The sequence below is a fragment of the Pseudophryne corroboree genome, chromosome 5, assembly GCF_028390025.1.
Source record: "Pseudophryne corroboree isolate aPseCor3 chromosome 5, aPseCor3.hap2, whole genome shotgun sequence".
Taxonomy (NCBI): domain Eukaryota; kingdom Metazoa; phylum Chordata; class Amphibia; order Anura; family Myobatrachidae; genus Pseudophryne; species Pseudophryne corroboree.
Window position 1 is genome coordinate 125,643,557 of NC_086448.1, and position 19,570 is coordinate 125,663,126.

Here is a 19,570-nt window from a genome sequence, read left to right on the forward strand (position 1 = left end):
TGGCCGATGAGGACCTCAAGTTTGGTCAATCGGTGCTGCAGGGTCATCCGCACTCTCCCGCCCGTACTGGAGCTTTGGTATAGACCCCATGGTCTTGATGTCGTCCCCAGCATCCTCTAGGACGTATTAGAAAATAGGATTTTAATAACCTACCGGTAAATCCTTTTCTCCTAGTCCGTAGAGGATGCTGGGCGCCCATCCCAGTGCGTACTTTGCCTGCAGTTTAGTTATTAGAGTTACACAAGTTGTGTTTTCTTGGTTTCAGCATGTTGCTGCAATTGGTTCATGCCGGTTGGCGTGTGTTATGTTGAATGCCATGTGTGCAGCATGGTTGAGGGTGTGAGTTAGTAGATATCTCACCACTAGTTAAGTAATTTCTTTCCTCGAAATGTCAGTCTCCCTGGGCACAGTTCCTACAACTGAGGTCTGGAGGAGGGGCATAGAGGGAGGAGCCAGTTCACACCCAATGAAAAGTCTTTAGAGTGCTCATGTCTCCTGCGGATCCCGTCTATACCTCATGGTCTTGATGTCATCCCCAGCATCCTCTACGGACTAGGAGAAAAGGATTTACCGGTAGGTTATCAAAATCCTATTTTCAGTGACAGGAGCCATGTGCTGCACTGTTATTACGTCCAGCACCTGGCTCCTGTCACTGTATTGTGCACTGCACTCACACTGGTCCCAGGGGGCAGCCCTCATATCCGGAACCCCCGGATAGACGAAACAGGGATTCGTGCTGTGAGTCCACACCCCCTATCTGCTACTCGGCTAGAGAACACCGTTCTAGTAATCTCATCTGTCTGTGATGGAGAACGGAGAGGAATTTATTAGCCACCAGCTGAATGAGCTCTCGGTTAAAACACCTGCTTGAAGCAGGGTAACAATCAGGGATTTTGTAGATGAAGATGTGGTCCATTTATCATCTTGCTTCAGCTGGATGACTGAGAGATTTTGCTTAAACTCATGGGTTGCCCTTCAATTTTATGGATTATTTTCCCACAGAAATGAGTACTGCCAATTAGAGGGTCACAGGGCAGTCAGTTGATCAGTGATAGCCGAGCATTATCAATTCATACATTTGCACCTGCCCTCAATAGCCCTGAGGAAGCCTCACACCTGTACACAAATGCACTAGTACTGCCTCACAGATCAATTTATTTGTGTGTTTTTGATCCTCAAAACAATATACAGTACAAAGTGGGCGCTAAAATTTGGTATATTGACAATTCAGATTTTAGATGGCTGCTCACACAAGGAGGATCTGGATGTCCTCCTAAATAAAGAGACACTACACCTAAGAAATATAGTTACACGTGTGAGCGCACATATGATTAGAATATATGGTTAATTAGACTGCTGGTTTGATAAAAATAATCTTTTATTTCATAAAAACAGACTAAATAAACATTACCAAAATTAAAAGAACATCACAATGGAAATCACAAAGTGAAAATATGCATATATCCCCGCTATGGCCAATTGGACTTAGGCAATTAGTATTTTGCATGCATGCCAATAGATTTAATGATTAGTTATAACAAGACATAGTCTTTAAGCACAGTCTTAATCGATAGAACTGTTTTCTCCCTCCAGGGAGTTTTTGTTAATAGTGTTAGTATTTGGTTAAGGATTGATTATGCTGAAAAACCAAACATCCCTTAATACGTATTGATGGCACAGTCCGTTAGTGCATAACAGCTTTCCTCAGATACAGTATTATTGTGTAGTACCAGCTCAGCTTGCACTGGTCAAGGGTGTGATGCTGATAGGTTAAATAATCAGTTAGTCCCCCGTCGTGACACTCATATGGGCAATGCTTACCCTCCCACTCTGCGGCGGTTCTCGTGTCTGCGGCTGGGCTATATCACACTGGAGGCATGTAACTTTGTCCAGCTGAGCGGTAGCACGCTCGAGGCGTGTAGTATAGCAGGGAGCGCTCGGCCGCGTACCGCGGCTTCCGGGTTGGGCGGGGCTTCTGATGCGCTCCACCTGCGTTCCACCTGACGTCCTTAGATCACCTAAGAGCGCTCCCTGCTATACTACACGCCTCGAGCGTGCTACCGCTCAGCTGGACAAAGTTACATGCCTCCAGTGTGATATAGCCCAGCCGCAGACACGAGAACCGCCGCAGAGTGGGACGGTAAGCATTGCCCATATGAGTATCACGACGGGGGACTAACTGATTATTTAATCTATCAGTATCACTTCCTTGACCAGTGCAAGCTGGTACTACACAATAATATCTGAGGAAAGCTGTTATGCACTAACGGACTGTGCCTTCAATACGTATTAAGGGATGTTTGGTTTTTTCAGCATAATCAATCCTTAACCAAATACTAACACTATTAACAAAAACTCCCTGGAGGGAGAAAACAGTTCTATCGATTAAGACTGTGCTTAAGGACTATGTCTTATTATAACTAATCATTAAATCTATTGGCATGCATGCAAAATACTAATTGCCTAAGTCCAATTGGCCATAGCGGGGATATATGCATATTTTCACTTTGTGATTTCCATTGTGATGTTCTTTTAATTTTGGTAATGTTTATTTAGTCTGTTTTTATGAAATAAAAGATTATTTTTATCAAACCAGCAGTCTAATTAACCATATATTCTAATCATATGTGCGCTCACACGTGTAACTATGTTTTTGATCCTGACTCATTATTTGTTCTTCATATTCCCCCATTGTTCTCCTAACAGCCCCTGCCAAGACCATGGTTGTGTTAGTCTGTGAGCAGAGTCAGGGGGTAGTGACTGTGTGAGGGGGTTTGAAGCCGCAGTTATGGACATTGTGGCTTTTGATCAGTCAACCCACCCATGCCCTTTTTCTGCAGCCATATGTACAATAAGTGGCGAATGAAATTGTTATGGGCCCTACACACTTGCGGACGTGTGCGGCCGATATGAACAATCTCGTAATGAACGAGAAATTGTTCATATCTTTCAGTGTGTAGGCACCAACGATGCGCGTCCCTGTGGTCGTTCATCGTTGGTGCCAGCTAGTTTATGCCTGCAAGCCAATATGGACAATATCGTCCATATTAGCATGCAGGGCTATGTGGCCGGGTGACGTCAGGGAGTGAAGAAATTTCACTCCCTCCACCCCAAACCCCCCCCCCCTTTCCCGCCTCCGGGTCGACCGTTCGCCGTGTCGGGCACCTCAGCGGCATATCGTTACATGTTTAGGGGCCATTAGTGCAACTTTAATATCTTCTTTCTCAGTGTATTTTGTTTGTTTTGTTAGTTACTTTAACTAATGTTGTGAAATATTATTTTTGTTTGAGACTTCGTTGAGTGTTTTGGTGCAGAAGTGGTTTCCCGAGCTGCCCCTAATGTACTGTGATGCAGGAATAATAAAGTACATGGTGAGTTATAATTAGTGATAATCCCATGGTAGACTGGCAGCCATGATATTGTAATTTATACATAAGCGAACTGTCTGTCTTTATAGAATTCAGGTGGTCTTCTTTCTGGGAGTATGGAGAGGGAGCTGTTTGATGCAGAATCATTGAAAGAGCTTAGTAGCAAACGGCCACTGGTGTGCGCACAAGTCCAAAACAAGAAAGTCTTACTGAAGGTAAAGTGTATAGATGCTGTTGTAATTATTGAAGGATACAATCAACTTAGAATTAGAAACCTTAAGGCGCATACACACTAGGCGATGTGCTCCATGAGTGATATCGCTTAGTGTGTCCCCCTCCCGATGCAGGCATACACACTGTGAAATTGCACAGTGACGTCATACCGCGCCCATCCCGAATCGGACGATATTGGGGGTCATTCCGCGTTGAGCGCTCGCTAGCAGTTTTTAGCAGCCGTGCAAACGCATTGTCGCAGCCCACTGGGGAGTGTATTTTCGCTTTGCAGAAGTGCGAACGTTTGTGCAGCAGAGTGCCTGCAAAATCATTTTGTGCAAAACAAGACCAGCCCTGTTGTTACTCTTCGTATGCAGCTTTTGACGTCACACACCCGCCCAGCCATGCCTGCGTTTTTCCCGACACGCCTGCATTTTTCTAAGCACTCCCTGAAAACGGTCGGTTGCCACCCAGAAACGCCCGCTTTATGTCAGTCTTCCTGCGTTCGACCGTGCGACTGAAAGCTTCGCTAGAACCTGTGCGAAACCACAATGCTCTTTGTACCCGTACGTCGCGCGTGCGCATTGCGGTGCATCTGCATGTGCAGATTAGCCGTTGTTTTTTCACTGAACGCTACGCAGCGAACAACGGCAGCTTAGCGATCAACTCGGAATGACCCCCATTGTCAGATTCAGCTACATGCACAGCCGACACAGGGGGTCATTAACGACCCACGTGGCTGCGCATCGGCCGTCGCTAGAAGCATACACACTGGGTGATATTATAAACGATATCACTCAGGAGGAAAAAAATGTGCAATATAGTCTACAAAATCGCCTACTGTGTATACACCTTTAGATCATTTTCTCAGTAGCTTCATCTGTTTCATTTGCTTTGCTTCATATGCATTGAAACAAAGGTAGGTTGAGTAACTCCCTTTCTTATTCACATGTACCATTTACATAATCGCACAGTGGAGACCGGAACAGTTTTGGAAAAAAACTGCAGCCAAACCATTTATCTGGAACTAGTGAAAGATCTGACTGATAAAGACGCAGTTTACAAATGGCTGCATTCCTATGTTGACATTGGTTATACTTTGTATTGTGTTTGTAGAGTTATTCAGTAGATATGGATGCAGAAGAACAAGTAATTGTAAGGGCTGAAAAATATCACAAGGCTTGGTTGCAAGAGAAGGAGGAATCTGGGATTATGCAGCTCCTTTACCTGTTTTTTTGTAAGGTAAGTTATTTGTGCGCAATGAAGGTAATTCCCAAATTTGTTGGTGCCACCATTTGGACAGCCAGGCAAAGAGGTATTTCTAAATCTAATCCACTAGTCGATTGATGTTGTGTCTCCTAAAGCAGAAATGTAGACTGCTGTTGTTGCTGCTAAATAGCTACATGTAACAGGTGGGTTAAATTTGACGAGACCCAGATGGGTGGATTCCCAGAAATGTACTTCAACAAATAACTTGAATATATAAATATGAATTTATTGTATACTCAGCTAAGGTTATTGATCAGTTCAGCAGATGTTCAATACAGCAATCGCATCAGTATACTCAGGAGCCTCTGCGTCTAGAGGCTGAGTTACATTCAGATCATCCTGGCACTTCTGCAGTCAATGTTCATCCAGGCTGTCTAGCCTGATCTTAGCATTGACTGGTCCCAGTTTATAGTATATAGGCTGGAAAACTCCTGAATAAGCTATTTCATATGTACAAAGGTCAAATTAGGAAATATACATAAATGCTAAGAAACGATAGGGGGCACTGTCGCCTCAATTTTGAGAAATAACATATTATATACCATGTTTAACATGGATTATATAGATTTAAAGCACAAGTTGAACAATTGTACCAGGATTAGACAGCAAGGATTCTTATGTTGACATATGTCCAATTCCAAACATTTGTCTTGTTTTGGTCTCATATAACCAGACAATGGACATTGCGGTTGCTTGTAAAATATACCTGTGTCAGGAATACTCACACACACAAAAACACATCAGTTTGAAAAAAAAAAAAAAAATATATATATATATATATATATATATATATATATATATATATATATAATATGGGAAACAGCGGATAGGGTTATCGGCGACTAGTGTTGTTGAGAAATAAAAATATATATTATGGTATTTGAAATACTAGAAATCCTTTCTTAAAGGCCAATATCTGTATGAGAGTAAAAATAGAACAATTTTAACATAACTACAGGATAAAAAGTACAATGAAAATTATAGTAAATAATATATGGTAAAAAATGAGTAAAAGAAAAGCTTTTTTTTAAATCAACGCAGTTATGGTATCGGTCTTATCTTAGTATCCAATGGAGGTCAAAGGGGTTCTTATCTGGCACTGGGTCCTAGGAACAAGCTTGAAACCCAGCATTTCCCACCCTAGGCTTATACTCGAGTCCCAGTTTCTTGTGGTAAAATTAGGTGCTTTGGCTTATATTCGGGTCGACTTATACTCGAGTATATACGGTGTATGTATGTATATATATATATATATATATATATATAATGTCATGGACTACTATGACTATTTAGCAGTGTATTTAGACACTCTGGGATTTGTGGAAATGTGTAACTCACTTTGATCCCAGAAAGGACACTGATGTTATAGCTTGCTGTTCTTTTGTGATTAGACAAAGGACCTGATTCAGAGATATACACGATGCCGATATTTACAGAATTGAGCGATTATCACGGTTATGCTGCGTAAGCATACCTTAGCAATGTTGCTCGCAGTGAGGATTTCTTCACAAACTGACTAACCGTCAGGGACCATTTGGGGGCGGTTATGGGGAGTGCCGTTAAAAACAAAAGCGTTTCAAAACGGTTCAGGGCATGTCTCAGCCTACAACTGCGATCCCATACACAGAAAACATGGTGAAAGCAGGCATGCACTTGCTTGGATCTGTGAGGCCACCGGTGGGCGTCTCAATACATTTCCAGGTGGCAGCAACACTAGCAGATTTTCACACATCCACTACTTACAAATTAGCAGCTGTGAATGCATTAAGCTGGGTACACACTGAGCGATATGTTCTCTGACCCAGCGAATTTGACCAGCCTATCGCTCACATCCGCGTATATCGGGCAATACGTATGCATGAAATGTGGGTGCCCGATTTCAGTAGCAACATCATCAGGTTTATTGTGCTACACATCAAACATGACGATATCGCTAACAACAACATGTATGCTAATGAAAAGTGATTGTCCCATACTTCCATTAATATCGCTCAATGTTTACCCAGGCTCCGATTATTGTAGATGGAACATTTTGTCTTCTTTCATTACTATTATCAGTCTGCACACTAAAGATATTTTAAGCATTAGTGAATTAATTAAGCTCCATGTGATTTTTTATTTTTTTTGTTCCTCTTGGTGGGTGAATTAGTGTGTGAGTGGGTGCACAGTATTGGAACACCATTACAAGTTATCTGTTTTTGCTGGCGTGCAAGATAGACCTAGATGAAGTTATCCCATTATGATAGCAGTTTCCAGAAATGTCACAATGGTGTTGCCAAATTTCCTCAGCAATTCGGAGCACACTGTTTACGTATAAATGTAAATTCAGTTAGCTACCAACATCTGTTGTTTCTCATACGTCCTAGAGGATGCTGGGGTCCACTTCATGACCATGGGGTATAGACGGTTCCGCAGGAGCCATGGGCACTCTTTAGACTTTTCAGTGGGTGTGAACTGGCTCCTCCCTCTATGCCCCTCCTCCAGACCTCAGTTTTAGAATTGTGCCCAGGCAGACTGGATGCACTCTGAGGAGCTCTACTGAAAAGACTTATGTTAGGTTTTTTATTTTCAGGGAGATCTGCTGGCAACAGTCTCCCTACTTCGTGGGACTGAGGGGGCAGAAGTATGAACCAACTTCCTGAAGAGTTTCATGGATCTGCTTCTGGCTGACAGGACACCATTAGTTACTGAAGGGAACTGAACGCTAGCCGTGTCTAGATGCTCACTCCCACAGCACGCCGTCACCCCCCTCACAGAGCCAGAAGTCAGAAGACAGGTGAGTGTAAGAAGACAGATCTTCAATCAAGTAAAGTGACGGCTGAGGTACCGCGCGCCTGCGGGAGCGCAGCGCGCCATTGCTGCCCACACATACACAGGCACTGCAGGGCGCTGGGGGGGGGGGGCCTGGGCAGCAAATAACCTCATAAACTGGATAAAAGGGGGCATAAGATGCCAAGGCACAGCCCTACCCCCGCCAGTATAAATATTATGTGAAAAATCTCTGAGGAGAAACGCGCCATTGCGGGGGCGGAGCTTCCTCAGGCAGCCAGCACACTGTTCAGCGCCATTTTCTCTCATTCACAGACTGCAGAGAAGACGCTGGTCCTCCTCCTCTTCTGAACAAGTACCAGGGTGACAAAAGGGGGGGCCTGGGTGCTAAATCATATTGTTCATAATATAATAGCGCTTAAAGGTTTCTGTGTTCGGAGTACGCGACACAGGGATTTTGTCTCTGTGTACAAAGTACGCGGCACGGGGATTTTTTCTTTGGCACTGGGTTGTGAACTGGCTGCTCCTAAACTGTGTCCCTCTGACAGATTTTACTGTGGGTCTGTCCCCTAAAAGTCCCAGTGTGTCTGAGAGTGTGTTGTACACATGTGTGACATGTCTGAGGCAGGGAGTTCCTCCCCGGAGGAAGGCATTTTAGGGACACAGAGTTGTAATGTGGTGGCGCTGCCGGCACACCAAGAGCCTGCATGGGTGAAAGAAATACGTGATAGTATGCATCATATCAATAGGAGATTAGATAAGTCTGAATCTCATGTTGAGTGCTGGAGAAAATCTGTGGAAGATGTGATTTTTCAGGGCTCTGTTCTTCCATCCGCAGGCGACCCCTCTGGGTCACATAAGAGACCATTTGCGAATATTGTGAAAACGGATACCGACACAGACACTGATTCTTGTGTCGACGATAGTGACTCCAGAGAAATAGATCATAAATTGGCAAAAAGTATATGATTGTAGCTATAAGGGAAGTGCTGGAAGTCACGGAAGCCGCCCCTGTACCTCAGGAGAAGGCTTATTTCTATAAAGAAAAGAAATCCAAGGTCTCCTTCCCACGAGCTTAACACTCTTTTTGAAGGGATGTGGGTGAATCCCGAAAATCAATTTCGTATTCCCAAGAGAATTCAGATAGCTTATCCTTTCCCGGTGGAGGACAGGAAAAAATGGGAGTCACCCCCTGTGTTTAGACAGTGCACTGTCCAGGTTGACAAAGAAGGTAATTCTCCCTGCACCTGGCACGGCTTCACTAAAAGAGCCGGCAGACCGAAAGATGGAAACTACATTGAAATCCATTTATGTTGCCAATGGTACGCTGCTCAGGCCCACTATTGCTTGCGCGTGAGTGAGTCGCGCTATTGAAAAATGGTCAGAAAGCGTGTCATCAGAAATTGACACGATTGATAAAGATGAGATACTCCTTAAGTTAGGGAATATCAAAGACGCTGCCGCATACATGCTAGAAGCGATGAAAGATATTGGACTCTTAAGTTCACAGGCCGCTAACATGGCAGTATCGGCTCGGCAGGCGTTGTGGATTCGCCAATGGAACGCGGATGCAGATTCCAAAAGAAATATGGAGGCTCTCCCATATAAAGGTGAGGCCTTATTTGGCGATGGACTGGATGCATTAGTCTCGGCGGCTACCGCTGGTAAGTCGACATTTTTACCCTCTGCACCGGCAAAAAAGACATATCACCCACATATGCAGTCATTTCGGCCCAATAAATACAAAAAAGCAAGAGGTTCCCCTTTCTTTGCAGGAAGGGGAAAGGGAAAGAAGTCCACAGCGACTCCAGGTTCCCAGGAGCAGAAGTCTACCCCTACTTCTGCCAAATCTTCAGCATGACGCTGGGGCTCCTTTGCGGGAGGCCGCTAGGGTGGGGGCATGTCTCAAACTGTTCAGCCAAGGTTGGATTCTATCTGGCCTGGATCCCTGGGTATTGTAAATAGTGTCCCAGGGATACAAGCTGGAGTTTCAAGACATTCCCCCATGCCGATTTTTCAAATCGACCATGCCAGCTTCTCTTCCGGAAAGGGAAGCAGTAACAGCGGCAATCCAAAAATTATGTCAGGATCAGGTCATAGTCCTGGTACCTTTGTCACAACAAGGAGAAGGGTTTTATTCAAGCCTTTTTGTAGTTCCGAAGCCGGACGGCTCGGTCAGACCGATCCTAAACCTAAAAAATCTGAATCTCTACTTGAAATGATTCAAGTTCAGAACGGAATCACTGAGGGCAGTGATTTCCAGTCTGGAGGAGGGGGACTACATGGTGTCTGTAAACATAAAGGATGCTTACCTGCATGTTCCCATTTATCCTCATCTGAGATTCGCGGTTCAGGATTGTCATTACCAATTCCAAACGTTACCTTTCGGTCTCTCCACGGCGCCGAGGGTATTCACCAAGGTGATGGCGGAGATGATGGTTCTCCTGCGTCAAAAAGTAGTCAGTGTAATTCCTTATCTAGACGATCTCCTGATAAAGGCGAGATCCAGGGAGCAGTTGTTACAAAACATCACACTCTCCCTGTTGATACTCCAACAACACACGGTTGGATCATAAATTATCCAAAGTCACAGTTGGAACCGACGACAAGATTGTCTTTGTCTTTTTTCGGGATGATTCTGGACACAGAAGCTCAGAGAGTTTTTCTTCCGGTGAAAATGGCTCTGGAAATCCACAAAATGGTAAAACAAATATTGAAACCATCAAGTGTTTCGATCCATCAGTGCATTCGGTTGTTGGGGAAGATGGTGGCTGCCTACGAGGCCATACAGTTTGACAGGTTCCATGCCAGAGTATTCCAGTGGGACCTGTTGGACAAGTGGTCGGGATCCCACCTTCACATGCACCGGAAGATAATCCTGTTGTCAAAAGCCAGAATTTCGCTCCTGTGGTGGCTACACAGTTCTCACCTACTAGAGGGACGCAGGTTCGGGATTCAGGACTGGCTCCTGGTAACCATGGATGCAAGTCTCCGAGGCTGGGGAGCTGTCACTCAGGGAGAAAGCTTCCATTGAAAATGGTCAAGTCAGGAAGCCTGCCTTCACATAAACGTGCTGGAATTGAGAGCCATTTACAACGGCCTTCAACAAGCGGTACATCTTCCTCAAGATTATCCCGTGCAGATCCAGTCGGTCAATGTAACAGCAGTCGCGTACATAAACAGGCAGGGTGGACCGAAAAGCAGAGTGGCAATGGCAGAGGTGACGAAGATCCTCCTCTGAGCAGAAAGACAAGTCAGGCTCTGTCGGCATTTTTCATTCCAGGAGTAGACAACTGGGAAGCAGACTTCCTCAGCAGACACGATCTCCATCCAGGAGAGTAGGGGCCTACACCAAGAAGTCTTCGTAGAGGTGCAAGTCTTTGGGGAGTTCCTCAAGTAGACATGATGGCATCTCGTCTCAACAAGAAGCTTCAGAAATATTGGTGGTCATTCCGAGTTGATCGCAGCAGCAATTTTGTTAGCCGTTGGGCAAAACCATGTGCACTGCAGATGGGGCAGATATAACGTGCAGAGAGAGTTAGATTTGGGTGGGGTGTGTTCAAACTGGAATCTAGATTGCAGTATAAGAATAAAGCAGCCAGTATTTACCCTGCACAGAAACAAAATAACCCACCCAAATCTAACTCTCTCTGCAAATGTTATATCTGCCCCCCTGCAGTGCACATGGTTTTGCCCAATTGCTAACAAACTTGCTGCTGCGATCAACTCAGAATTACCCCCATTGTTCCAGGTCGAGAGACCCTCAAGCAATAGCAGTGGATGCGCTGGTGGCCCAGTGGATGTTCCGGTCGGTGTATGTCTTCCCTCCACTTCCGCTGATCACAAAAGTGCTCAGGATCATAAGAAGAACAAGAGCTCGAGCAATCGTCATTGCCCCAGACTGGCCAAGGAGGTCTTGGTACCCAGATCTTCAGGAGTTGCTCATAGAAGATCCTCGGCCTCTTCCTCTTCGCGAGGACCTGCTGCAGCAGGGGCCGTGCGTGTATCAAGACTTACCGTGGCTACGTTTGACGGCATGGCTGTTGAGCGCCGGATCCTAGCCCGAAAGGGTATTCCCAAGGAAGTCATCCCCACCCTTATTCAGGCCAGGAAAGGAGTAACGTCTAAACATTACCACCGTATTTGGAGAAAATATGTGTCTTGGTGTGAATCCAAGAAGGCTCCTACGGAAGAGTTTGTTTTCTCCATTTTCTGCAGGCTGGTGTGGAGGCGGGCCTCCAATTGGGATCAATCAAGGTCCAGATTTCAGCCTTGTCAGTGTTCTTCCAAAAACAATTGGCCTCTCTTCCAGAGGTTCAGACCTTCGTGAAAGGGGTGCTGCACATCCAGCCTCCATTTGTGCCTCCAGTGGCACCGTGGGACCTTAACGTGGTGTTGCGGTTCTTTCAATCAGATTGGTTTGAGCCTCTACAAGAGTTAGAGTTGAAGTTTCTCACTTGGAAAGTATTGATGCTTTTGGCATTGGCATCCGCGCGGCGGGTGTCTGAATTGGGGGCCTTGTTTCACTAGAGTCCTTACCTGATCTTCCATGAAGACAGGGCAGAGTTGAGGACTCGTCAACATTTTCTTCCGAAGGTGGTTTCATCTTTCCACATAAACCAACCTATTGTGGTGCCAGTAGTTACTGACACGTTCACTGAGTCAAAGTCTCTAGATGTGGTTAGGGCTTTGAAGATTTATGTCGTTAGAACGGCTCGAATACGGAAAACAGAGTCTTTGTCCTGTATGCTCCCAACAAGATTGGGTGTCCTGCTTCCAAGCAGACTATTGCGCGTTGGATCAGAAGTTCGATTCAGCACACTCATACTACGGCTGAATTGCCGTTACCGACGTCGGTGAAGGCCCATTCCACTAAGAAGGTGGGCTCGTCCTGGGCGGCTGCCCGGGGGGCCTCGGCATTGCAACTTTGCCGAGCAGCTACTTGGTCGGGGTCAAACACATTTGCAAAATTCTACAAGTTTGACACCTTGGCCGAGGAAGACCTCAAGTTCGGTCAATCGGTGCTGCAGGGTCATCCGCTCTCTCCTGCTCATACTGGAGTTTTGGTATAAACCCCATGTCATGAAGTGGACCCCAGCATCCTCTAGGACGTATGAGAAAACAGGATTTTAATACCTACCGGTAAATCCTTTTCTCCTAGTCCGTAGAGGATGCTGGGCGCCCGTCCCAGTGCGTACTTTACCTGCAGTTTTGTTATTAGAGTTACACAAGTTGTGTTATATTAGTTTCAGCATGTTGCTGTAATTGGTTCATGCCTGTTGGCGTGTCTTATGTTGAATGCCATGTTGTGCGGCATGGTTGAGGTGTGAGCTGGTATGTATCTCACCACTAGTTTAAAGTAAATCCTTTCCTCGAAATGTCCGTCTCCCTGGGCACAGTTCCTATAACTGAGGTCTGGAGGAGGGGCATAGAGGGAGGAGCCAGTTCACACCCATTGAAAAGTCTTAAGAGTGCCCATGGCTCCTGCGGAACCGTCCGTACCCCATGGTCATGAAGTGGACCCCAGCATCCTCTACGGACTAGGAGAAAAGGATTTACCGATAGGTATTAAAATCCAGTTTTTTCACATTGGAACCACAGTGACAGCGTAGAGCTATGTCCTGTTGCACCAAGGCTCAGCATACCAGACTCCAGTACAAGTGGAAGATGGCAAGTATCTTAGCATAGATTACCCCTTGCCAGAATTTTTCAAATTCTTTGTCCTTCCGTTGTTTTCATTAATTGCTTTCTGTTATTGATTAGAAAATAAATACAATTAGGATGCGCGATGATGGCACATACAGTACCAACCGCTTCCACCTCATCAAACAGCTTTTTCTGGGGATCATAATAAGTGCCTGGAGGACATGTCCCTTAAAAGTAAATGAGTTGTGGTGAGAGATCTTTTCCAGACAGCAGCAGATGATGTGTTTTTGAGCTTAAGTGATACACAGCCATTGTTTCGTTTTCCATATTTTGAGGATTACAGTTTACCACATGTGTGACTGTGCAAGTCCAATCCCAGGTCATTAGTATCCGCTTCCCCACTCTCTCGGCGCCAGTGATCAATCCTGGGTAATTAGTAATCCGCTAGCCCACCCTTTCGGCGCCAGTGATCAATCACGGGTAGTTAGTACCCACTCCCCCACCCTCTCGGCGCCAGTGATCAATCCCAGGTAATTAGTACCCACTCCCCCACCCTCTCGGCGCCAGTGATCAATCCCAGATAATTAGTACCTGCTCCCCCACCCTCTCGGTGCCAGTGATCAATCCCAGGTAATTAGTACCCGCTCCCCCACCTTCTCTGCGCCAGTCATCAATCCCAGGTAATTGGTATCCGCTCCGCCACCCTCTCGGCACCAGTGATCGATAGTGTAAGAGTACTATATTAAAGAAGCAAACTGACTATTTAAATTCTATATTGTTGAAATGTCTGAATGTAATTGCCCAAATGTACAACTTTTATTTTAGTCCGATCCCATGGTATACTTGATGGTTCCTTTCTATTCTGGTGAAAGTTTGAGCCATATCCAAGCCAACGATCAACTGAATTCATACGTGAGTACATAATGTGCATTTCCATGTTACATGATACAAAATATTTTTTCTTTTTCAATGTCCCCTCTTTTCTTTACATCAGTCCTGTACACTAACAATTGACAGCATCCACGACCGCATTATACACCAGCTGTGGTACCGTACATAATAGTGGTGACTAATGAAGGCTAGCATGAATTTTGGCACTTATAGGTCTATTATACTTTGACAAATCCTGGACTCTAATCGCCAAGTAAAAGTGGTAAACAACATCCAAGAGGCTAAAGACACTTCAGGACATGAGGAGTGACATAATGTACATCACATTTACAGACCTCATTTTAACAATTGTGTTTATACACTCATCTGCAAATAACTGGCTGTAATTTGTGTTTAATTAATAAAGCACTGGCTTTCACTGTAATATTGATAAGCTATCTTTTCTGTACATATTCTGTGATTAATGAAATATGCTAATGATACAAATGTAACAAAGAATCAGACTTCTCTTTCTATGCTCTGTAGGAAACTCTGAAAGTGATGAGTGGGGTTGCGCAAGGCCTACATACCCTGCATGCCGCAGGTATAACTGTGGGTTCTCTGCATTATAACAATGTTTTTGCTGTAAACCGGATGAGAGGAATAGTTGGAGATTTGGACTTCACAAGAGACGCAGTAAGTAAAAGTTCAGTTATTGTAGTGTTGACATGTTTGGTGATTTCTTTTGTTATATAGGTGGTTTACTGGAAGAATGTTTGATGATCAGATGTCACTTCTCACCTGGTTGTTAACAGCATTGTCTTGTTTAATATTCGTACACCGTCAGCATGATTGTCAGTTTAATTTATCACTTGTGCAATACAGTAATGTACATGCATTGTCTTTGTTGGGAAGTGTAGACATGCTTCAAGTTCAGAGACCGCTTGATACGTTTCTTTGCCCAGGATACGTTCCTGAACATCTAGACACTGACAGTGACTTGTGCTTTTCAGACTTGTACAGTGTGTTGTGAAATTGCTCTGAAGTATTATGCCTCGGTGAGGTCTGCACCAATTATTTCTCTCTTCCAAAAGTTGTTAACATGCCCTTGATTTTTCTGTATTCATCAACTGCACACTGTAATTACTGTTCTGCACACTGTAATTATTGTTCTGTATTTTAAATGCATCTGTTGTTACTTTCTGGACTTTGTAAGTTAGTATTTCTCCTCCATCTGGGGACACTGCTCGCCATGGAATTGGAGTTGCGCCGTTTGGACATAGCACTTCATTAGGCACATTATTTTATGTTCATTATAACTGCTTCTCCCATACAACCCATCACCAGATCAGAGTTATGTGCTGCTAGGATAGCAGCATACTGTAGAATAGCTAGAAATAGGTTCTTTTCTTTTAAACTTGGGGAACTTTCGTTTGAGCAGTTAATGTAGCAGTACTTAATATTTGGATTCCAGTTTTTCTCCCCTGAAACATGCAGGTCCCGTTGTTTCCGAGACTTCTCACAAGCAGCCCTCCAATGTGATCCTCTGGGGCTGCTGTAACCATCCTGGGAGGAGAAGGGTCGCCTGGAGCCTAATGGAATGTGTCAGTCAGGGTGTCTGGACTCTGGGGCTCTCAGGGAACTGGGTTTGAGTATGTCGAGGGGAGCTGAGAAAGCCGAACTTGATGGCAATGATCGGCTCCATGGCAGCAGCTACCAGAAATGGTGTATGTCATTGAGAAGGCAAATGGATGCTTCTTTAGTATATGACAGTGGTTCTCAAACTGTGTGCATAGCGATGCCTCAGGGTACTTGCAGGGGTGCATTGCATTGGTGGTCCAGGGCCAATTAAAATTATTTATGGTCAATGTAATAGGCAAAACCAGTGCTTGTTGTTGCCAGTCATAAAACATGTTGACAAACAGAAATGAATCCTGCCCCTCGGCACACAACTGAACCAAAGGATGACATATAAACACAATTTCTCTAACGTCCTAGAGGATGCTGGGGGTCCACATTAGTACCATGGGGTATAGACGGGTCCACCAGGAGCCATTGGCACTTTAAGAGTGTAGGATGGCTCCTCCCTCTATGCCCCTCCTGCCAGACTCAGTTTAGAAATTGTGCCCGGAGAAGCCGGTCACAGCTAGGGGAGGTCTCCTGAGCTTTCCTGGAAAAAGTTTAGTTAGAGTTTTTACTTTACAGGGAAGCTGCTGGCAACAGCCTCCCTGCAGCGTGGGACTAAGGGGGGAAGCAGTGTCCCGCCCTGTGGGGTATGAGCCACTGTCTCCGCTAACTAGACACTGAGCTCCAGAGGGGCTGATCGGTCTCCGCCGCAGGGGCACCGCTCACCCCAGCAGCATGCCGCCGACCCCTTACAGATCTGAAGAAAGTGGTGAGTTAGTCACCGACCCCCCTAGCAAGCGGGGGGCCGGTGTGAAGATAGCGGCAACAGGGGTGGGAGCGCGGTATTAACCGCGCTCCCGGATGGTACCAGCGGCACACTGTGCGGCGCGGTGAGGGGCGCCCTGGGCCAGTGCTTACCCCTAAAACTTGGTCAGCAAGCCTGTCGGGGCCCTGGGTTCCAGCCAGCAAAACTCCTCAGACCAAAATTTGAACACAGTTGAGCGGAAAGACAGCGCCGGAAAGGGGGCGGAGCTTCTCCTCAGAGTGGACCTGCAGCATTCCAGCGCCATTTTCCTACATGCTACAATCAGAAGGAAGAACCTGATCCCTCCACAGCAGCTCCAGTTACTGTACCGGTACCAGGGGGTTGTAGAAGGGGGGTGGGGGGGGGGGGGCTAAATACTTGACTGTGTGTCCTATTAAGGAGCACAAGTCAGCGCTGGTAAGAGGTTTCTCTTTGTATAGAAAGCGCTGGTGTGGGTTGGCTCCAATCTATGTCTCTTTCTTGCCATTCTTGGGGGGGGGAACTCTGTCTTACCCCATCCTGTGTGGTGTGTTTGGTGGTCATTAGCAGCAATGTCCAGAGATAGCGTCATATGCTGCTGAGGATTTATCCTCACAGGATGATCCCATTCCATGCAATCAGGAGAGCACTGGTTTAGCACAGATTCCAGCAAGGGAACCAGAGTGGTTTTCCTCTATCAGGGCTTGGATTTCTCAGATTTCTGACAGGGTTACCATTAATGAGTCGGCAACCTAGGTCTTACAGTCCTCTATGGCTGTGTGGCCCTTGTCAGGTACCTCAGGTCACCCTGCTATATACCCCCACAAACATGCGCTTGTGCAGGTAACACAAGATGACACGGATACCGATTCTGACACTACAGATGGTGACGGGGATGTGTTGCGGGGGTCCGCATCTCTTGCAAGGGGGGTTCAGTTGTTGATAGAGGCTATCCGGGATGTGTTACATGTTAATGATACCACACTGGAGCAGGTTGAGGAGGCTTTCTTCACTGAAAACAAGAAAGCCTTGCTAACCTTCCCTGCGTCAAAAGAGCTGAATGCTATATTTGAAAAGGCCTGGGTGAATCTTGAAAAGAAGTTTTAGACTCCTAAGAGGATTCTGGTAGCTTTTCCTTTCCCTGAGGAGGATAGGACAAAATGGGAAAACCTGCCAATTGTTGACGCATCTGTATCTAGACTCTCAAAAAAGTTGGTTTTACTGGTACCGGGATCTACCACCTTAAAGGAGCCGGGAAAGATAGGAAAATTGATAATACTCTGAAATCAGTGTACACTGCTTCAGGGGCCATATTACGTCCCACTATTGCTAGTGCATGGATTGCTAAGGCAATAGTGAAGTGGTCGGCTACCTTAATGGAGGATTTGGATACGATGGATAGGGATGACGTTGCACTGTATTTGCGCAACATTCATGATTCTGCAGGTTTTATGGTAGAAACCATGAAAGACATGGGTTCCATGGCTGCGGGAATTTCTTCCATGTTTGTTTCAGCTCGTCGGGGACTGTGGCTCCGCGCTCCGCCAGTGGTCGACCGACACGGAATCCAGAAGATGTGTGGAGTCGCTACCCTATACATGCCAGGCTCTCTTTGGGGAAGCCCTAGATGCGTGGATTTCTACCGCTACAGCGGGTAAGTCTCTGTATGTTCCTCAGCAGCTCCTGCTCCGAAGAGATCGTTCTCCTCAGCTACGCAGCAGTCCTTTCGGCCCAACAAGACCAGAAAGGCCAAGTCATCCAATACCTTCTTCAGAGGAGGTAAGGTTAAGTCCAAGAAACCTGCCACTGCAGGTTCCCAAGAACAAAATTCTCTAGGGAGAGACAACAAAGTCCAGAGGACACTGCACAAGTAGTCAAAAATTAATCAATAAATTATAGAAAAACCAACCAGTGAGAGGAATAACTTGGCCTTTCTTTTATAAAAAGGCCCAAAATGATATCAGGTTGGAGGTGCGCCACTAAGCTGAGGTTGCAGTATATATTTCTAGGGGTAATTAGTGTAAACCACTAGTGGGTACTACACTAAAAAAGAAGCTTAGTGTGTGGCGCACTCTTTTGTAATGTTTATTAGTTAATAAAATGTAACTTTTATTTCATAATTTAAAATAGATCTCTATGTCCAGGCACATGGATATATTTGATAGCCTGAGAGTAGAACCTTTGTAAAATAGTAGCCCCAAATTTCAAATGTTCAGATACTGGTTAAATTACCGGAATAATAGGGGCAGAAAAGTATATTTTGTTATCAAACTTAGTGATATATTATTGAGTATTAGCTATGCTATTGGCTATCAATATTGCCTATTCGCACGACTAATTTAGTCTCAGATCTCTGACGTGAGTCTGACATAAACTGTTATTTAGAGAGAACGTGTTACTGTTTGCATAGGAAGCCTTTCTACGCCGTGAAACTATAATAGTTAGTACAGATCACATTGATAGATTTCATAATCTTGTGGATGCATGAAAAGGTGGTAAAAATATGGTAAAAATATATGAATTGTAACATGCGTACACACTGTCAGTCTATTGTCCAGACTGCAGTGGTCGTACAGATGTAATTTAATACATTTTGTATCCACAACGGTTGAGATACAATTGTGGCCAAAAGGAGCAGTTCATACAAGAGAACAGATAAATTGATACACTGTCTCTGTGTTTTAAGGCATGCGTTCAACTGATCACCAAAAACATTCAAAGATTCTCTCTATGGTGATACATTTCTTAAATTCACATAGGAAGGTATACGTCACATTCAGAGAGCATATATTTCAATGGTGATTATATCAAACGGTTAGAATGCCTAAATAAGTGACAAAATCTCATCCCATTGGGCGCACATAATAGCAGTCACCATATATTATAGGTAACCCACGCAAGAGAGGGTAGCGGCACTCCAATATGCAGGTACTACCAATTTCAATCTCTACTAGATAGAATAAACTCAGTGACACTTAATCTCAGATTGTCTCTATATTGAGACTGTTCCATAATTATCATATCG

At 45.0% G+C, this 19,570-nt stretch overlaps 1 protein-coding gene across 7 annotated transcripts in view; it reads left to right on the forward strand.

Moving 5' to 3' along the window:
* Positions 1-19,570, forward strand: part of STK31 (serine/threonine kinase 31) — a 783,847-nt gene that overhangs the window by 733,640 nt on the left and 30,637 nt on the right. For all 7 annotated transcript variants that reach the window (XM_063921681.1, XM_063921683.1, XM_063921684.1 and 4 more), the window contains 5 exons: positions 3,291-3,371; positions 3,458-3,583; positions 4,698-4,823; positions 14,091-14,177; positions 14,682-14,831. In XM_063921681.1, coding sequence (XP_063777751.1) covers positions 3,291-3,371; positions 3,458-3,583; positions 4,698-4,823; positions 14,091-14,177; positions 14,682-14,831 — 570 coding nt within the window. The remainder of the gene's footprint in view (positions 1-3,290; positions 3,372-3,457; positions 3,584-4,697; positions 4,824-14,090; positions 14,178-14,681; positions 14,832-19,570) is intronic.